Here is a 21,142-nt window from a genome sequence, read left to right on the forward strand (position 1 = left end):
GAGGTAGGAGGCACAAAGATAATGGACGTAGGTTGGAGAATATCTATGGAGAGGGAGATTGTGTTCCTGTGGCAGACGTAGAACAAGAGGAACCTGTGGTAGACACAGAATAGAGAGAGCCAGTAATGGACGCAAAACAGATGGCAGACGAGGACGGAAAGAGCTTTGCGGATATGCTCCTCAAATCAGTGCAGGATTTCTCGAGGCAGATTGAGGTGATGGGGCAGAGATTCACAGCAGTAGAGGCCAGACAACGTGAGAGCCCACGAGTTTTTCAGATTGGTGAGGGATCGTGTGCATCTCATCACTTGCCAGAGCAACGTGATACTGCGCAGCAGGTGGCCTCACATGCGCCTACACGCTCTACCATGCCCACTTTCTTAGGAGCAGACACGGGGCCATAGCCCAGCAAGAGGCAGAGCCCGACATATGGGCGATTATTTTGCAGAGTACTAGGCCTATGGGCAGGAGTTCAGGGAAGCCCTCTCATTCAGAGATTTTGTTCAGCTTCAGTGGGATAGCAGACCCCACAACCATCACAGAGGGTACCGGCATTACCATGACGGCGACACCCACCGTGCAGCGAGCAAATTCCACTTGCCTGCGCTTGATGGCTCATCAAACAGTTCGGCAAAGTCTTGGGTAGAGAAGCTGGACATTTATTTCCAGCTTAACCAGACGTTGGAGGCAAAGGCCATCAAGGTGGCAACATTGTATTAGAATGGCGAGGCCCAGGATTCGTGGTTTCACGGGATGGTTACACTCGAGCATTCTACAGTGACGATATATGCGGAATTTACCAGGAGATTGATGGAGCGATTTGATCGGAGGGATCCAGAGCAGCTTTTTGTTGAGATGACAAGGCTCAAACAGACAGGGAGTCCAGAGACCTACATTGCAGATTTCTTGAGGGTCTTCGTGATGGTGCCAAACCTCTCCATGGCATGGAGGGTCTATATGTATGTTGAGGGGTTAGCAGAGCCACTTCGGGGTTTAGTGCGATCCACTAGACCAGCTACGCTCCAGGACGCTATCAGCAGGACCCAAGACTTACAGGATGTTTTACCCAGGACCCGGCCACCTTACCCCCAAAGACAGCCTTTTCAGTCTAAGGGGAAGGACGTGAGGATTCCACCTCCAAAGGGGAATCCAGGACGAGTAGAGATTGAGGACGATGTCAAGAGGGAGCTAAAGAAGAAGCGGTTGTGCTTCACATGTCAAGAGCCATGGGCACCAGGACATCGATGTGCTGCTGGAAAAGCACATTTTATTGAGGTCTTCTCCGAGAGCAATGGAGAAGAGGATGACGAGAGGATGTGGAGGCAGGAGATAGCCACGCCATACAGGGACCTTTGCCACCTCCACCACCAGCAGCAGGTGGTGCATCTTTTGCACCCACCAGAGGGGCCCTTGCAGCGTTGCGAGGCGTTCCCAAGTATCTGACGCTATGCGTACAAGGGACAGTACGTGGCCAGCGCGTATCAGTTTTGGTTGATAGTGGGGCAACCCACAACTTCATCGATGCACAGATGGTTGAGCGGAGAGGCATTTAGACAGAGAGCTTCGATGGGTTTTTAGTATTGGTCCTAGGAGATCAGACCATGACGTGTGCTCGTTATGTTCCGGAGCTTTCAGTGACGATGGGAACCTACACATTGACTGACCACTTTTTCGTGGTCGATATCTCGGACACCAACATGATACTGGGTGTCCAGTGGCTTATTACTCTAGGGAAGGTCACGACGGATTGGAAGACCCTAGAGATGGAGTGGGATGATGAGAAGACCAGGAGGCATGAGAAGATACGGGGACAACACACATATCCGCCTCAGACTGTGTCGGCTCATCGGATGGAGGCAGTCTTCCGGAGGGGAGACATAGAGTGGGCAGTGGAGCTGCATGCATCAAAGGCAGGGACCACAAGACAGATGGTACATCCAGAGATCCAGCCCATCCTTGATCGGTATGCCATAGTGTTCGAAGAGATTCCACCAGGACAGCCACCGGATCGGGGGTTCGAGCACATTATCGAGCTTGAGCAAGGCATCCAGGCAGTGATCACCACCCCCTGTAGGTACCCCAAGGCCTATCGAGATGAGATTGAGCGGGCTATCCAGGAGTTGCTGGCACTTGGGCACATTCGTCCGAGCACGAGTCCTTTTGCTTCTTCTGTGGTGTTGGTGAAGAAGAAGGATGGTACATTGAGGATGTGCATTAACTACAAGGCCCTGAACAAGAAGACCCTGAAGAACAGGTACCCCATACCCAGGATCGATGAGTTGATGGACGAGTTGAGGGGAGCCCGATTCTTCTCAAAGATTGATATGAGATCTGGGTACCATCAGATTCGCGTGAGGGAGCAAGATATTCCCAAGACCACCTTCAAGTGTCACTATGGGCACTTTGAGTTCTTGGTGATGCCTTTTGGGCTAACCAAAGCCCCAGCTACATTTCAGTCCTGCATGAATCACATCTTCCGTAGTCATTTCAGGAAGTTTGTGTTGGTATTCTTCGATGATATTCTCATTTACAGCAGGACTTGGGAAGATTATCCCTAGCACATTGAGACAGTATTGTGTATCTTACAGGAGCAGCAGTTCTATGCCAAACTCTCCAAGTGCGAGTTTGGGTTGACGAAGATGTTGTATCTGAAACACATCATAGGGGTGGACGGAGTGAGGGTCCACGAGGAGAAGATCAGGGCCATCAGGGAATGGCCGGAGCCGAGAAACGTGATGGAACTTCGAGGATTCATTGGTATTTGCACTTATTACCGGAAGTTCGTCAAAGGTTTCTCACAGCTTGCTTGCACCCCTGATAGATTTGACGAAGGGGGCATTCAGTTGGTCAGATACAGCGCAACGAGCCTTTGACAGGCTCAAGGAGGTTATGAGCAACTGCCCAGTGCTTGCATTACCAGATTTTACGCTGCCATTTGTCTTGGAGTGTGATGCGTCGAGAGAGGGGTTCGGCGCAGTATTGATGTAGGGAGGTCACCCTATAGCATTTGAGAGCCGGAAGCTCCTTCCGCACAAGAGGTTGTATTCCATATACGACAAGGAGATGCTGGCCATCATGCATGCATTGGCTAAGTACCGACAGTATTTGGTAGGCAACAGGTTCAGGGTGAGGACTGATCACAACAGCCTCAAGTTCTTTTTGGAGCAGAAGCAGCTACAGGAGAGGCAGCAGAAGTGGATCAGTAAGATCCAAGTATATGACTTTGACATTGAGTATGTCAAAGGTAAGAACAACGTGGTAGCAAATGCCCTTTCACGTAGACCAGCCACGTTGTCTCTTATGAGCTTGGATACAGATTGGAGGACTCAACTCTTAGTAGAGTACTCCAAGGACAGGTTTGCATGTGAGGTTCTGGATGGGCAGGTGGCAAATGACAGGTATAGGGTGGTCGATGAGATCATCTACTACAGGGACCGTTTCTTCTTGACTGAGGGTCTCAGCTCAAGAAGAAGATACTCTAGGCATCACATGATTCCTCATTGGCAGGACATCAGGGTTTTACCAAAGCCTACAGGGCCATTAGGGAGAGGTTCTCATGGAAAGGCCTCAAGGAGGACGTACTCCAACACATCCGGGAGTGCCATGTTTGCCAAAGGAACAAGAGAGAGATGAGCCATCCCGCAAGATTATTGCAGCCTCTTCCCATTCCGGAGGGGAAATGGGAGAGTATTTCGATGGATTTCATCACAGGGTTGCCCATGGTACAAGGCAAGGATTGTATCTTTGTCGTCGTTGATCGACTGACGAAGTACGCACATTTCTTTGCCATATCCGCACACTATACAGCAGCACAGGTGGCCGAGCTGTTCTTCAGGGAGATCTTCAGGCTACATGGTCTTCCTAAGACCATCGTCAGTGACAGGGATAGCCGTTTCATGGGCGGGTTTTGGCAGGAGCTTTTCCGATTGGTGGGGACGAAGCTGACACCGAGTACCAACTATCACCCACAGACGGACGAATAGACGGAGATAGTTAACAAGTGGCTAGAGGGCTACTTGCGTAACTATGTCAGTGGGCAACAGCGAGCATGGCTGAAGTGGTTGCATCTGGGGGAGTACTGCTACAATACTTTACATCACATGTCCATTGGTATGTCACCATTCTATGCCTTATATGGGTATCATCCTTTATCTTTTGTCGACGTGATGTTTGGTGATAACAGGGCTCCTAGAGCCAAGATTTGGATCCAAGAGAGTCAGGATATCCTCCGAGCTCTTAAGGATAACATAGCTACAGCGCAGAACCAGCAGAAACTGTATGCCGACAGGGGTCGAGTGGAGAGGCAGTTCGAGGTAGGGGACATGGTCTACCTACGATTACAGACATACTAATAGTCATCACTGAAACAGAAGGGGGCTGAGAAGCTCAAGCCCCGCTTTTATGGGCCATATAGGGTGATACGCAGGATTGGACAGGTTGCATATGAGTTGGAGTTGCCCCAAGGCAGCAAGATTCATAACATTTTTCATGTATCATGCCTGAAGAAGGCATTGGGGCAGCAGGTGACCGTGACGGATGAGCTACCACCCATGGACGATGAGGGGCATTTGGTATTGTAGTCGGAGGCTATCATTGACACTAGGGAGAGGCGGTTGCAGAGCAGGACGATCCGGGAAGTCTTGGTGAGGTGGAAGAATTTGCCGAATGAGGATGCCACTTAGGAGAGTGAGGAGATCTTACAACATCCATCACTTCAGTTGCTTGAGGACAAGCAACATTTTGCCGAGAGAGACTGTAATATTCGTAATTAGCTATGGCTAATTGGAATATTCGATTTTGTTCGATTTTTGCCTTCTATAGTTATTTGTAAATAAAAAGTGAGGAAGGGGGAACATAACTCACTTTAGAATAAAAAGTCACTTCCTAGGTAGCACAACGTTGTGACTTAAGGGGTAACCAAGGGGGCCAAAGGGGGACGCAGAAATGGGGCACACATAGACACATGGAGGAACTGTGCAGGAGGGAAGGAACACATGGCAATAAGGGGATCACGCAGGAGAAGGTGAGCCTAAGGATTGTGAGAGGCAAAGGCTATAAATAGAGAGGAGCCCCCTCATTTGAGATCATTCAATTATGTGCATTTGGAGCTAGTCGTTCGACTTTTGAGCACGCTGGCTATTTAGTTAGTCTGCAGCACTGTTTAGTGCATCGAGTGTCTCCGTTCAGAGATCTCACCCTTAGCCCCGGGGGGACTTCGAGTGCCTGCTCGGGCAAGGTTTTTCTTTGGTGTTTCAGTAGTAGTTTCATCAGCATTCCAGTAGCAGTTTTAGCAGCATTTTGGAGGACTGCGCAGCACTAGGAGAGGGACGCAGTTCATTCTGGCAGCTGTTGGGGATTGGGGTTTGCAGGAGGATTTATGCTGTGTGAGTGAGCAGGGGACCAGCCCTTGCCTATTGGAGGATTTTGGCAGAGTTTTCAGGTGGAGTTTCAGGCAAGATTTAGAGAGGTTTTCAGAGGCAGCGCAGAGCCTTGGAGGAACTGCGCAGATCCCCAGGAGGGTTGTTTTCGGGGGTCGGCCATTCCAGGAAAGCTTTCTGGGTTTTTCTGGGTTTCTTGAGTAGAGCCCGAATCCAGAGTTTCAGCTTTTTCCGACGAGGGGAGCAGCCCCAAATCATCATTTGTTTCCTAGCAGCAGCAGCATCAGCATCCACGCAGAGAGGCCATTCTTGTCATTCTGAGAGTATTTCTTCACTTGCCTTGTGCAAGTCGACGTGCCATCTGTCTGATCACCTCTTGTACTCATTTTATTTCTCAGTATAATAAAATGGCTTAGCATTTTCTCACTGCATTTCTTGTATCTGCTTATATTTCCGGTTTACATTATTATATGCTGTTCCACTGTTCTTTTATCACTTCTGGGTTACTATATCATTTGCACACATTTGGTTGGAGTTTTTGCTAGGGTTTGAGGTATATTCCGGGTTAGGAATATTACATGGAGGCCTGTTTTGGGCTTGATATGTGGGCTGTAAAGCTACAGCAAGGCTGTGTGATAGACCGCAGGCCATACCACCACAGCAAGGGACAGCGTGGGCAGTTTTGGGGTCATGTTATGCCCTACTCTTCAGCGTGGAGGCAGAAGGTTCACACTAGGGTAGGCTACTGAGATGAAGGGCTGTTTGGGTAACTGTTTGAGGGCTGTTGCAGCAGTCTGAGGTGCTCTAACCAGTCACCATCACAACAGCAGTACAGCATACTTGGTGCAGCAAGTACAGCATGGCAAATGGGACAGCTAGGCAAGCATGCTTAGTACAGCATGGTAAATGGGGCAGCAAAGGCACAACTGGGACAGCAGCAATGACATGTGGCAGCAAAGGCACAATGGGACAGCAGCAAGGTACAACATGCCACATGGGACAGCAGCAAGCACGGTGTTGAAAACACAATAGGACAGCAAGCTATGACATGGTACAGCAATGTCACAATGGGACAGCATGGCAAGCATGGTGCAGCAAGCACATGGGATAGCAGTGGCAAGCATGGTGCTGCAAGCGCATGAAACATGCTGTATGACAACATGGTTCAGCATACCACATGGGATAGCAGTGTGGAAACATGGTGCAGCAGAGGCACATGGGTGCAGCACGGTGAAGTGCAGCATGATGATGAAGAGCAGCACAATGATAGGTGCAGTATGGTGCTGGAGTCACCTGGGAGAATCAGTTGAAGCAGCGTGTTTTCAACTGAGTTCAGCTACCTCATGTATCATCTTCTTAGAGATGATCTATGCTCTTATTTAGATAAGTCAAAGTGTTGACTTCTGTTGAATATTTACTCTCTCTCTCTCTGCTGAACTATTGAAGAACATATAAGAAGAATTGATCAAGGGTTTCCCCACATTGGGGTTTATCTCTAGCTAGCGCCACAATCTTGTGTCCTCTTGTCTTGGCTTGTCTTCTGCGATCTATGTTTATGTTCTATCTGCAATTTAATGCTGATGTGATTGCTAAACTGGAAAAGACATTGAGCTAACTGTGAAAATTGAAATAAATTGCTCTAAGCATAGAACATACCTAAAATTAATATTTAAGGATACTAATTTCTGAGTATTGCAGTCATCTTTGGGAGGTCGAAATCACTGTCTCTTGAGGAGACCAAGTCTCAGATGACAGAAGCCGAGTTTCTCAGTGTTTAGCAGACCAAGTCATCATTTCTGGAGCTAAGTTTGGACTGTTGTTTGGTGACCGAATTTCTGAGTTATATATTATCTTGAGAAGACCGAGTTTCCAGATCTTAGAGGCCAGATTCATCAATTAATCTGGAGCTGAGTTTCCATATCAGAACAAGGTGCCAATTGATTGTAGCAGAGGTGTCCAGATTGTCATTATATTGCTGAAGCTGGTTGGGAAAAGTATTATTCTGAAGATTGTGTTCTTATTGTTATTCTGAAGATTTTATTGCTGGAGCTACACCAGGTTCCTCAGATTCACTGTGCATTGCTAGTCTCCCCTACAAGTTAATAGAATTACTATTTTCCTTCCAAATCTATTGTTGTTGCAAGTGTTTCTATTATGTCTGTAGTATGTTTGACAAACGTCCTGTGCATTAACTGCTTGTTAAAAGGCATATTTTAGCTTTGATATATTACAATGACTATACAAAGAAGCTGGAAGATAGTCTAAATTTGTTTAAAATTTGTACTGATATAAGTTGGTAATAAAAACTGTAACTCGGTCCAATAATAGTTCACAATTCAAATATATATCGTTATTCAATCCCTTTTCATTTGTCAGTCCCCAATGCAATATGCTATTGAATAATCTTGCTTTCAGTGGCCTGGTTGGAACTAACAGTTACAGTAATAGCCCTCAGTAATGAACAAGGGATTGGACTGAACCATGTAAAAACTACCCTATATTCATTCATATTACTTTTAATTTCATTGATGAACTATCTTTTAAACCATAACACAGGAAATTAGGGGAAAAAATGTACCAAGTAGAGAAAGAATTTGGCCTTCATACAATGATAGTTGGAAAGGGTTTACAGCACAACATTTTCCCTTTGGGGTCTTGAAAACCTTCCGCAAGTTCCTTATCTGTATACAACTGTATATTGAACAGAAAATCAAATAAAGATAACTTTTACCTCTTAGGTTAAATGAAAAATGTAAAAGATAACTAACGAATGCTATAAGATTTATTATGCACACTTAAATTTGCAAAAACTTCAAAAAGCACTATACCTACCGACCATCATTTTCTTGTTGTTTGAGATCTGAGCTTACTGGCTCAATTGCAGGCTCAAAAGATTGATTCACTTCACTTGAATAATCAGTTTTCCATTCCATGGCACTTCCATGTGAATGTTTATTAACCCAATCAAACTTGAGTTTTCTCTTCTTTCCTTTCCAAAATTCCAACGTACAAAAGAAGTTCCAAGGATGTTGAATACCATATTCTTGAGGAAGGACCTGGTATCAGAAAACAATTCAATGACAAATATAAATAATACAAGAGTAGCGGAGAATGAAGCATCATGATTATGATATCCATTTATATGTTTATGTTATATAATTACATTGTTGTATATCCAATTGAAATATTGTGGTTTTAGTTTATTTATATGCAGATCTAAACTACTACCACATTCTTGTGACAGGAGGTTATTGATTCAGGAATCAGGACAACATATTTCATGCATAGTTTCTCAATATATAATAAATTGAATAGCTCATTGTTTTACTAAAGAAAATAATCTTTTCTAATGAATACTTGCATTAAAATAATATTGAATTCTTTATGTTCATGATAATCTATCTTCTCTTGCCTTATCATATGTGTAGTCTTTTATTACCTGTATGAAGAATCTCGATGTTTTAGTCAATATCACCTACTAACAATGATGCACGTATGTGTCATCCTCCCTATCATGAATGCCTAGTGGTACTATTCCTATAACCCCATAATAAGCATCTCGTACCCCACCCTCCACTAAGACATTATGTAAATAGTTTTCAAGGAAATGGCATCCACATCACTGATTTTTTCCCTCCCACAGTTATGTTGAGAATTATAGCTCGAACGGGAACTTCCACATTGGTTCGTTGTGAACATCTAAGAAGCAGTTTGAGATATTTTCAGAAAGTCAATTCTATTTTGTAATTCACTTGAGTTAAAATAAGTGAGAAGTCTTATATTTAGTTGTTGAGTCTAAAAAGTTATGTCTCATGCCTGCATGGCTTACTCTAGGAGTAAACTAAAAAATAGATCAAGGTTCCAAAATTAATTTTCAGAATTCACAGTTTGTGCAATGGATTTCTGAGATGGCATCAACTACCCTTAGATTTAGGGACAAATTGGATGGTACCTCAAATTTTCGTATAATGGAAAGTGAGCTTTGCACTCTTTTACTAGAAGAGAATAATCTCTGGATATTATCAAGGACATTGTTGTTAAAACATGGAGAATGTGAGAGACAGGTGAGAGAATATGAATAAGAGAGATATATTATTTCAAATTTTGTGTGTGTGTATTATTTCAAATTGTATATATATCATAGTTATTACAGGAGAAAAAACTCAATTAATTATCAAGCGTTGAAAAGCACAAATAATTAACCAAGTAAAAAAAACTCCCTACAATGAACTCACTTGATAACAAAATCTTAAGCTACCTAGGCTTGTTACATGACTCTATTTCATAATGCTACCATCACTTTACAATATCCTCATAGGGCTGTGGAATTTGAGTACAATAGAGAAGGCGAGAGAAGAAGGCGCTTAAAAGCCCTGATGATATCTAGAACTCTGTAGGTGCAGGAATCCTCTGACATATCCTTGGGCATGGAGTCTTCAAGTGTACTTCAATGGTCAACACGGTCAATGTCAGTCAAAATATTGCCTGCGGTCAAACCTGTACGTGCGGCATGCGGTCAATTCGCACGTGAAACCTACAGTCAACTTGATCAAACCCTCACATGTGCAGTTGTGGTCAAACCCTTACACGTGCAATTGTACAAACTATGGTCAAACCTCACACGCGCAACTGTATGGATGTTGGTCAAACTCGATCAAACCCTTCACATGTGTCCTCCAAGAGAGAGATAATGATGAAGAAAAGATGAAAGATGAACAAATTTCTCCTTAGCTGAATTTCTCCTCCACTAGAAAAAATGAATGAGCTTGCTATGTTGATGAGTGTCTCCTCACATGCATGTCTATTTATATAGAGCTCTAATGTTGAGTGGAGACCCATTAAGAAACCCCTCATCACAAGAAACCCCTTCACTTATTGAGCCTACATTACAAATCAACATTAGATTAGAATTGTTTATTCCACTAGAGGGTGAAAACCCCCACTAAATAAACAAATCAACCCTACTCTATAAAAAAATAAATCACTCCATCCTGGAGCAGGCAATGTGAGCATTGTGGGCTAATCTCCCCGAGCTAAACACCAGAGCTAATGGGACAAATACTTCCTCGGGCTATTCACCCCTAGCCAAATCAGCATAACCCCATGGGTGAATGTACCATCCCCCCTTAGTCAAATCAGCATGACCCCATGGGAGAATGTTCACCCAATGTTGCAAATTGTAGAAACATCAACACTCCCTCTCAACGAGGGAGACATTCTACATCACACCAAGCTTGTCTTTGAAGTATACAAACACCCCCCTAGATAAAGGCTTAGTGAGAATGTCTGCAATCTACTCAGATATATACTAGAGATTCACTGCACCGTTCTGCACCATGTTTCAAATGAAGTGGTATTTGATCTAAATGTGCTTCGGCCTGTCATGAAATACTTTATTCTCCAAAAGCTTGACACAACTTTGATTAGATATCATTTTGGGATTCAACTGCATTAAGTAAGTCATTCATCTATGACCATTTCCATGAGAGGTAGTTGTAACTGACTAATTTCTCATGATTTTGAATAGTCCATTTAGCACTCATTGCATCGGGTGATGCTCACAGGGGTGAAGAAGTGGGATTGAAACTAGTGAAAGGAATCACATAGCGTCAATCATCACTTCTGGGGCTTGCACCCAGTAACCAGGACTTCCCAAAAGGTCACCCATCCCAAATTGCCTCTGGCTCAAGCGCGCTTAACTGTGGAGTTTTCCCCACAATCAAGCCCACTTAGCTTGCTAACCCATTTGCAAAACCTTAGCAAGTATTGTGCCTCATGAACCATTCAAGTAGAGTTCCCTTCACTCTTTTTGAATTAAGTATTGGAGGTTTTCGTAGTGCATTATATTAGATATCATTTTGGGATTCAACCGCGTTAAGTAAGTCATTCATCTATGACCATTTCCATGAGAGGTAGTCGTAATTGACTAATTTCTCATGATTTTAAATAGTCCATTTAGCACTCATTGCGTCAGGTGATGCTCACAGGGGTGAAGAAGTGGGATTGAAACTAGTGAAATGAATCACATAGCATCAATCATCACTTCCGGGGCTTGCACCCGGTAACCAGGACTCCCCGGGAGGTCACCCATCCCAGATCACCTCTGGCTCAAGCGCGCTTAACTGTGGAGTTTTCCCCACAATCAAGCCCACTTAGCTTGCTACCCCATTTGCAAAACCTTAGCAAGTATTGTGCCTCATGAACCATTCAAGTATAGTTCCCTTCACTCTTTTTGAATTAAGTATTGGGGGTTTTCGCAATGCATTATATTAGATATCATTTTGGGATTCAACTGCATTAAGTAAGTCATTCATCTATGACCATTTCCACGAGAGGTAGTCGTAGTTGACTAATTTCTCATGATTTTGAATAGTCCACTTAACACTCGTTGCATCGGGTGATGCTCACAGGAGTGAAGAAGTGGGATTGAAACTAGTGAAATGAATCACATAGCGTCAATCATCACTTCCGGGGCTTGCACCCAGTAACCAGGACTTCCTGGGAGGTCACCCATTCCAGATCGCCTCTGGCTCAAGCATGCTTAACTGTGAAGTTTTCCCCACAATCAAGCGCACTTAGCTTGCTACCCCATTTGCAAAACCTTAGCAAGTATTGTGCCTCATGAACCATTCAAGTAGAGTTCCCTTCACTCTTTTTGAATTAAGTATTGGGGGTTTTCGCAGTGCATTATATTAGATATCATTTTGGGATTCAAATGCGTTAAGTCATTCATCTATGACCATTTCCATGAGAGGTAGTCGTAACTGACTAATTTCTCATGATTTTGGATAGTCCACTTAGCACATCTCTGATTATCACAATGTATCAAAGTCGTCTCTAGCACCTGATCAAATAGTCCTACAAGAAGCTTTCTGAAGCCACACTGCTTCTTGATTTGTGACATTGCCTGCGATATACTCTTATTTTGTTGTACTAAATGTGACAGAAGTCTACTTGCTACTAAACCAGGATATCATAGATGATCCCAAGCTAAAGCAATGCCTTGAGGTGCTCTTTCTTCTCACTACACTCCTGGCCCTGTCAAAATCAATATTCATGTAGTCTCATTTCACCACCTGCGACATGTCTTAGACCATATCCAACTGTACCACACAGGTACCTCAACACATGCTTCACTGCAACCCAATGTACATGCCTCGACTCAACCATAAACTGGCTCAGGGTGCTCACTACAAAGAAAATATCTGGCCTAGTGTTAACCAGGTACATCAAGGATCCAATCAACTGCCTGTACATAGTGGGATCCACCAAATCTGAATCTGAAGCGGAATCACTCAGCTTCTTCATATTTGTCATCATAAGTGTAGCCATGGACTTGCACTCCATCATATCGAATCTTCTCACCTAGCCTCTACCACATCTCCAATCCCAAGAAATAATGCATCAAGCCAAGATCCTTCATCTCGAACTCTGAAGCCAACTCCCTCTTGCACCTGACAATGAGCCTCTCTACCCCAGTAAGGAACAAATCATCAACATACAGCACCAAGATCAAAGGATCACCATCAACAACCTTGTAGTAAAGGTTAGGATCCGCATCACTCTTGGTGAAGCCCAAACTCATCAAGTATCCATTAATCTTGGAATACCATATCCTAGGTGCCTGTTTGAGTCCGTACAAAGCCTTCTTCAATCTGCAAACATAGGACTCCTTCCCATGTATCACAAAGCCCTAAGGTTGCTCTATGTACACTTCCTCCTCAATCGCACCATTGAAATACAACATCCAACCACAAAATAGTAGGAGAAAGGCCACTGAGGTGACAATGGTGACCAATCTGTTTGTTTCCCTAGGACCTAGGTTTCCTAGCGAGGCTTTGCACTAGGCTACTAGTTTTGCGATAACAACACCATATCAAAAAATGCATATAAAGTCACAAAAAATGTAGACCAGCAAAATATGAAAGATCCATTCAAAGTTTAAGGTGTATTCCAAAATATATGAAGGTCAATTACATAGCCTCAATGAGAGCAACTGTCCATTTCATATTCCCCAACATCTAATTATTAAATATGACTTAATTAATATTAATTCATGACACTACAAGATGTAGAAAAGTTGGTCATAGAGTGTTTTATTCAGGCACTCCTTGTGTGGCGGTCGCTAGTTTGAAGCCATGTGTGTACCAAAAATCCACCCATGTTAAGGGTTGGTGTGGTCCAAGTCATGTGCGATCCCTAGGTGATTTTGATGGCTTAGATGCTCCTGGGTTGCAGTTTCTTAGCCAAAGGTTACTCTCACAAGTCACAAACAAACTAGCCAAAAGAAAACCAAAAAAAAAAAAAATCATGACAACTTAACTTTATACTAAACTTAACTTCATAGCTTAACTTTGTAACTTCAACTATTAAGTTACAAAGTATGACCATTATTAAAATCTAAAACATCTACTTTATCACAGGTTGGGTTCAAAAGTTTTCCTAAACAATATCATCATACCCACCAAGATGGGCCCCACATTTTTAAAGGTATATCTACTTTCACCTGCTTCATTCCAAATTGCTTAACATGCATTCCATTTCAAGATTCTCCTTCTTATTTGGAGGCACACAAAAATGATGCAACACCTGGATCTGATCTTTCTCAAGATATCAATAGAAACTAAATGACAATGCATTGTTTTATAAATAGTTTTCTGGATAAATCACATTAGAGATTTTACAGATTGACGTGTTTCGAACCACAGAATGTGGTTCATCATCAGGATCAAGTTTGCATTCTGAAATGCATTGTTTTATCTCTCATCTGTCCTACTCAAATTAATGTCAAAGCAAAATAAAGTGCGACTCAAATTTAACCATCTTATTGAACATATTCACCACAAGGATTCAGTCCAATGTACCAACAGGAGGGTCTCATAAGAACAGCCTGTAGAGCAAGAAACATGATTTGCATAGCAGAAAGAGCAAAAACAGAATATTCAAGCCCAAGTGACTAATCATCCATTAAACAGGCTAGTTGCAAGCAGGAAATGCAATCAAGGGGCAATCCTGAAAATGGCAATAGTGGATGGAAAAGATGCACTGGAAAGTTGTAATCTTTAGCGATTCCAGATATCATATGTCATAAGCCTTCACAGGGATCTGGAGCTGACTCGGAGCTACTGCATTGTTCGCCCTCTAGAACCTAGGGTGCAAATCTGTTTATGCTAATGAAGTCAATTCACTTCAGTTTTTCCATTGTAATTGGAGGGAAAGATATGTACACAATTCTGGGCTAAAGACTTTCTTCCCATTAAAGATGCCCAGCTTATGCTATTTTATTTCTGCATTAGTAGCACTGAGGAAGAGTATATGATCATTGTATCTACCCTTCCGCATTTTTTTCTTCAGTAAATATTTCTATGTTAATATATGTTGTTTTTTCAATGAAAGATTCACTCAGAATTGAACCTAATTGGGTCTCATACCTACAGAGCTAGGCAAAAGCTCACGAGTATGTGTGTTCTTCGTAAGGTTTTAATTTTTAAATGACAGACACAATACTCATATAGTCCCCTAAATTGTGTCAATCAACAACGTCCATGAAAATCATGATATATTGGATTATCAATAAGAAAAAGCTATCAAAAACCTAATACCAAAGACTTCATGATTTTCATGAAATTTAGAATTTTAAATCTTCTTAAAGAACGGGGCCATCTGACTCATCAATGAATCCCATGTATTCTCCAACCTTGTCAAGGTACAATCCAATTGCACAATAAGCAACCGCATCAAAGGCCATCATCAACAAACAGACCAAAAAGTTCACTCCAGACGAAGCCTGCATCCACAGATCTTGGCTTAGAATCTTCCAAAATGCCAAAGCAATACATGAATTATAGAACAACACAACTCAACAAAGGATACATAACCAACCTCCCAAATATTGCTCCATCTCACTCCTACATGTGCACGCTCATAATCAGCAAAGTTTATTGTGCCAAGTGCAAAAGCTGTAGGTGATAGCAATGAAGCAGCTATCTTCACTGCCCTGTATATTTGATGAAGGACAATAATAAGTGCCCCAAGATCAAAGTTTAACCAATTAAATAAACATTAAGAGCAGACACTTTTAAAGAATGAAAAGCCGGAAGACAATCAAAAGTATGGAAAATATTCTAATTAAACTTTACTCCATTTAATAACATTAAGTACAGGCACTTTTAAAGAATGAAAAGCCAGATGACAAATTACGAGTATGGATAATATTATCATTGCGTACATGGGAACTGCTATATCGATGACGGTGTAGTAAGGAAAATAGGCACCAATAAAACAAAGAGTTCCTACTGCAACAGCAGTCTTTGCTCGTGAGAAAAATGTAGTAATTAAAAATGACAGCATGATTGCACTGAGCCCGAATACAAAGAAATACATAAACACCACAGATTTGTCGCTGTACTGGAAAATGCTGGTCATAGTGCAGGCCGTAATAATTGCTGCTGAAACTGCAAACTGCATTATGACAAAGACAAAGACAATTATCAAAAAATGTGTGAAATTAATAACAGTACATAAAAACAACTAGAATTGAACAACCTGTTGAATTTTTGTAGATATTGTCAGTCTTCATAATTAATATTTTTGGTCCTGATGTATTTATAATGATAAATGTAAAGCATGTTCTTCATGCTACCGTCAAAAGCAAAATATGACGGCATGTTCTTCATGTCCTTATTAAAATAGAGAATTTAAATTTTGGAAAAATAAATTATTTGGCTACAAAATAGCCAAGTCAGACTCCTCCTAGTCAAGTTGGCCCAATCCGAGAAAGGCACCCATTTGACCTTCAAGATAACTATTTATATGGGACTCGACCTCTCCAAGAAGCAATTCGGATCATTCATCCAAGCAAGTTTTTTTCTGTTGACCAAGCAAAGAACATATGGAAGGAAGAAGGATGAAGAAGAAATTATCTCCCTCTCTAGCCCTTGCACATGTGAAACAGCTCCTCCTTCATGACCTCGCACACATGAGAAGAAAGACCGAATTTCTGTGGTGAAGCAGGGTTGCAGACCTGAGTTTATGGATGAAAAGGGAGGCCAAAATTCTACCCTAACAACGCAAGCCAGATCGAGTTTCTTGGGCAGCCAGTTGACTTGACTAGGAGGCTATTGGACCAGGTTTGACCATGCTTATTCTGTTGGTCAGTTTGACCTTGTAAATGACTAGGATGATCTAGGTGTGTCTCTTGTTGAACTGAATAATTTCTCTAAGGAAAAGATTGCTGAGTTTTTCCCCCATGTGGGTTTTCCCAGGGTAAACTCTTGTGTTCTTTGTTTGGCTGTATCTTCATGATCCTTCTGTCATAAATGTTATATTGTTGATGCCTTCTGTATAATTACTTGTTGATGGAATAATGGATAAGAATGTGAAAAAGAAACTAAACCATTAAAAGTAATTATTGGTATAGAAGAACCTATGAAAAATCAACACAACCCACCAACAGTATCTTGTTTAAAATTGGCCTTAGGAGAGAACGAGTACATGTTATTCAATGCATCTGATAGCTCAAGAAAATTGTGACCCCCATCAAAGATAAGGTGCTCAACATATGACAGGTGGAATCACAAGGAGGTGAATGGCAAAAAAGCGACAAAGGTTGCTAGACAGTGGGGCAACACCATTTGATCAAATCTACTTTAATTTCTGAATGGGAATCATACAACCTCAACCTAAAAGTGGTGGGTTAGTTGTGAAGTACCTTTCTAATAATGCACCAAGGCCTATAATAAAGGTAACCTTTGTGCTTATTAGGGGTTAGGTGTGCCATGATAAGGTCTAAGACATTAATGAGGGACACCTTGCCTTAATTAGGCGTTAAGTTTGTTTTAATTATATAATAATTCTTAAGACATTGATTTGAACAAATTTGAGGGATCAGGTATGTCCCAATTATGAAATAAGACCTAAGGCATTAATGAAAATGACCTTGTGTTAATTAATGTTAGGGTTAGGTATCTTAGATTTGCATGAGTGAAGTACCTTCCTAATAATGTACCAAGGCCTATAATAAAGGTCACCTTTGTGCTTATTAGGGATTAGGTGTGCCATGATAAGGTCTAAGACATTAATGAGGGCAACCTTGTCTTAATCAGGGGTTAAGTTTATTTTAATTATGTAATAATCCTTAAGACATTAATTTGACCAAATTTGAGGGGTTAGGTATGTCCTAATTATGAAATAAGACCTGAGACATTAATGAAGCTGACCTCGTGTTAATTAATGTTAGGGTTAGGTTAGCATGTGTGACAAGGTTCATAAGCCGATAAATAGAGGGAGCCTCAATATAAGACATCAAGGTTCATAAGCCTATAAAAATAGGGAGCCTTCTAAGTAAAAATTACTGATTGGCAAGTTGGTTTGCAATCAATTGACACAGTACACGTCCCTTTTTTAATTTCTTTCCAGAATTCATTTCTGGGAAGAAATATTTGAAAGCGCTGTATATTAGAAAAATATCAGGCTCTACAAGTATTGATTTTCTTAAAACTAAGAAGTTTTCTTCCTTCATAGAATGATGGTGTCATAGAAGCTTCATATTTCAAATATTTGCGATTGTTATTTGACCCTTCCTTTTGCAAAGATCCCTGGAGCTTTTCTTTCTACTTCTCAAAGAAGGAGGGCTAAGGTTTTGATAGATACCTAGTGCCAAGTATGAAGCTATATTGATGCCTTTTTCTGAGAAAATGGATGTATTAAGTGAAAGATTTGCATACATTTCAAACTGCTCTCTCTACGTTGAGATTCAATGATCAGGAGAAAGCATGCTCCAAGACACAATGGGAAAATTCTCGAAAACTTGTCTTAGTGGTGGGCTGAAGCATTCAGAATTAAAGCGGTGAGAATCATAGCTTTTTCTCTTTAATGCTTTTAAAAAGCATCAATCCAGCGAAAATTGCAGATTTAGTCATTTAAAAACAAAAAAGCAGCAATCAAGGAACTTTATTTATTCAAAACAGCAATTTGCGTTGATTACTCCTGCTCCAAAGCAATGGGCCATTCTTTTGGAAGTTACACTCAGGCATTGTTTTTCACACTATGCCACATTCTACAAATCTATATGCTTCTCATGATTTTTTACCTGCATTTTCCTGCCAATTACCCACCTTCAATCTCTTTCTTTGTATCTTAAAGGACATTAAAAATGCAATTTTTTCTTCCTGCAAATCTCATAGCAACTTAACATCTAAACAATTCATTGTGGGGAGCTGATCACACTGGTGAATTTGTTGATGTATGCGAATTAATTGCATTGTTGAGACATGGTAACAGGCAGGTTTCTAGGGCAAGTTGTGAAGCTGAAATCTATTATGTTGGATGTCATCTAAACTCCAACAAGGGAGCTGCCTCCATAGTAATAAGATAAAAAACCGTGTGCAGCATATGAATAGCAACTCACCATATAAATAGTGTGAATATATAATGTGAGTGAGAAAAAAAACTCATAGGTGCTACCTTATCAAAAGCAGAAAAAGAGGTAGGCACCCAGCTAAAGTAAGTACAGAATAAATGCAGAAACAAAACTACGACAAGAATATAGAGTGGATGCCAATGTGTGCTGGAACTAGAAGTTGAGGCTAAATAAGGGGAAAGAGAAGGATTCTCAACCAAGTCATCAATCACTGTGAACCAGCGAATGCACTATCTGACAATGGTGTCTGGAGAATACCCCAGCAAAAGAATAAGGTAGTAAACCATTATCAATTGATTTGGAGAAAAAGATAATCAGTGATTAAAGAACCTCATCAACTACAGGTTCTGAAGTCTAAAGGAGAAGGATGAATCCCAGTCAGACCACTCCTACAAACATCCTGGGACCTGAACCAATGGATGGCATATTGTGACTTGAATAATGTTCAAAGGATGAATTTAACCCAGACAATGGTCTTCTGAATTGGCAAACTGAAATATATGAGTGTGAATACCAACCTGCTTGCAAGTGTTTCTGGAAGAAGACACAATTGAAGATCAAGAAAAGATGATTCATCAATTTCTTCAGTCTAAGTAGGTTGCATTGCATGAGAACATTTATCTATACAAAAATTGCATTACAAAATGTTGAGGGACCTGTTCAAACTTCATATCGTAAAAGATTGTACTGAAGACTATGGTGATCAAATGATTTGAAAAGATGGATGGGAACCTAATGAACTCAAGGGGGCTCTTTAAACTTCATGAAGCAGAGGTTGAACAAGTTGAAAAAGGGTATTAAGATTTAGCTCCAAACCTGAACTGAAATAGGAGAGAAGCAATTGGAAGGAGAGTATTTTGGTATTTAGTATTTACTGGGAATAATGATTTGACACAACAATTTAATTTGTTGGGATATTTACACTTACAAGTTAGTTAAGATCAACTTGGTCTAATGTATCTTTAAGTAAAAGTGTGTTTCTTTAGTATGCATTAGATGCATTGTAATCCAATACCACCATATGTTCTAAGACATGGAATGATCTGATTACACATATTCTCTAAGATCCTAACAGCTATTTATCTGTGGTAAACACCCAATTGGTCCATGATCCTTATTTAAAGAGCATGGAGGACCCATTTGCAATCACTGCTGATCAATTGAGATAAACTATCTTATGTACAAATTTTCTTTTGCTATAATAAAATTGCCTCAAGTGACCAAGTTAGCTGGGGCCATGGACTACTTCCCTCTTAGAGGTTTTAACTTTTAACCACATAAAAATACTGGTGTTATGATCTTTGATCTGGTTATGTAAGTGATTACTTAAGCTGTTCATGCTATATGGATTACCTTGTTTTCCCAAACATAATTATTGACTACTTTGGTGAATCAGAAGATTGTGAAGAAGAAATTGACACTAATGAGTATTGACAGCACTGCTGTACTAAAGGCCCACTTTAGTCCTTTCAGGGTTAAGGAAGCCCTAGATTACCAGTTGAGACTTCTAAAAGCCCTTTGTTTATCAAGAAAATGTCATTTGTATGTGGACCCCAAATGAAGAACATGGAATTTATGTCCAGACTCCACACAGTCTGTAGGCTGGCTTCTGTACTAATAGCATAACAGAAGGCCTTGCATAGGTCACAATTTTTTATATCTATTTCTCTATATTAATCTATAACTTTTGACAGTTTCACTCTTAGAAAAGAAAAAAGAAAAAGAAAAAACTTGTTTAATTTTCGTGTCTTTTGATTTTATTCACTCAACAAACTGCATATTCATAAATCTACAAGTTTATAAAAGTTACCTGTATTGCATAGGTAATAAACCAAGACAAGTAAAATATGTGATCCTTCAGACCCATCATGTGTAACCCTTCCTTGATCTTCTGTTCCTGAAGCATCAAAGCAAACTAATCTGAAAAATAATTTGATAAATAGCAAAGCAAGTATCATTATTGATATGATCATTCAAGTTATACAACAAATAACTCGCACACTATTATAAACAATAATAAGCTTACCTTCTCAACGACAGAGTAGCTGATAAGCCGTGAGATTGGATACAGAAAACCTAACAGGTATCTGTTCTCTCCAATTCAATTGAAATGCAAACGAAAATCATTAGAAAAGTGGAAACGGTAATAAAAATAAAGAGAAGTAAATTGTCAACTGCTTTTGCATTTGAGTATAAATTCAATAAAAATCCATCAGCTATGTCCACAATTAAGCAAAGTTAGCAAACCAACAAGGCGCCAGCACTGAAATTACAAAATCTCCTCCATAAATCCAAGTTAACAGTAAACACACATTACTTGAATAATAATAAAGACACATTAGAT

At 40.9% G+C, this 21,142-nt stretch overlaps 1 protein-coding gene across 9 annotated transcripts in view; it reads right to left on the reverse strand.

Annotated features, from left to right (window-relative positions):
- The window catches only part of ABCA1 (ATP-binding cassette A1), a 380,643-nt gene that overhangs the window by 272,847 nt on the left and 86,654 nt on the right, over nt 1–21,142 (reverse strand). For all 9 annotated transcript variants that reach the window (XM_089432768.1, XM_089432767.1, XM_089432762.1 and 6 more), the window contains 7 exons: nt 20,825–20,885; nt 20,609–20,695; nt 15,607–15,839; nt 15,261–15,375; nt 15,076–15,165; nt 8,211–8,434; nt 7,957–8,069 (listed from right to left, as the gene is read on the reverse strand). In XM_089432768.1, coding sequence (XP_089288894.1) covers nt 7,957–8,069; nt 8,211–8,434; nt 15,076–15,165; nt 15,261–15,375; nt 15,607–15,839; nt 20,609–20,695; nt 20,825–20,885 — 923 coding nt within the window. The remainder of the gene's footprint in view (nt 1–7,956; nt 8,070–8,210; nt 8,435–15,075; nt 15,166–15,260; nt 15,376–15,606; nt 15,840–20,608; nt 20,696–20,824; nt 20,886–21,142) is intronic.

This window comes from Pinus tabuliformis, chromosome 5_1, assembly GCF_031772625.1.
Source record: "Pinus tabuliformis cultivar Carrire ecotype Pingquan chromosome 5_1, CPIR1, whole genome shotgun sequence".
NCBI classification, from domain to species: domain Eukaryota; kingdom Viridiplantae; phylum Streptophyta; class Pinopsida; order Pinales; family Pinaceae; genus Pinus; species Pinus tabuliformis.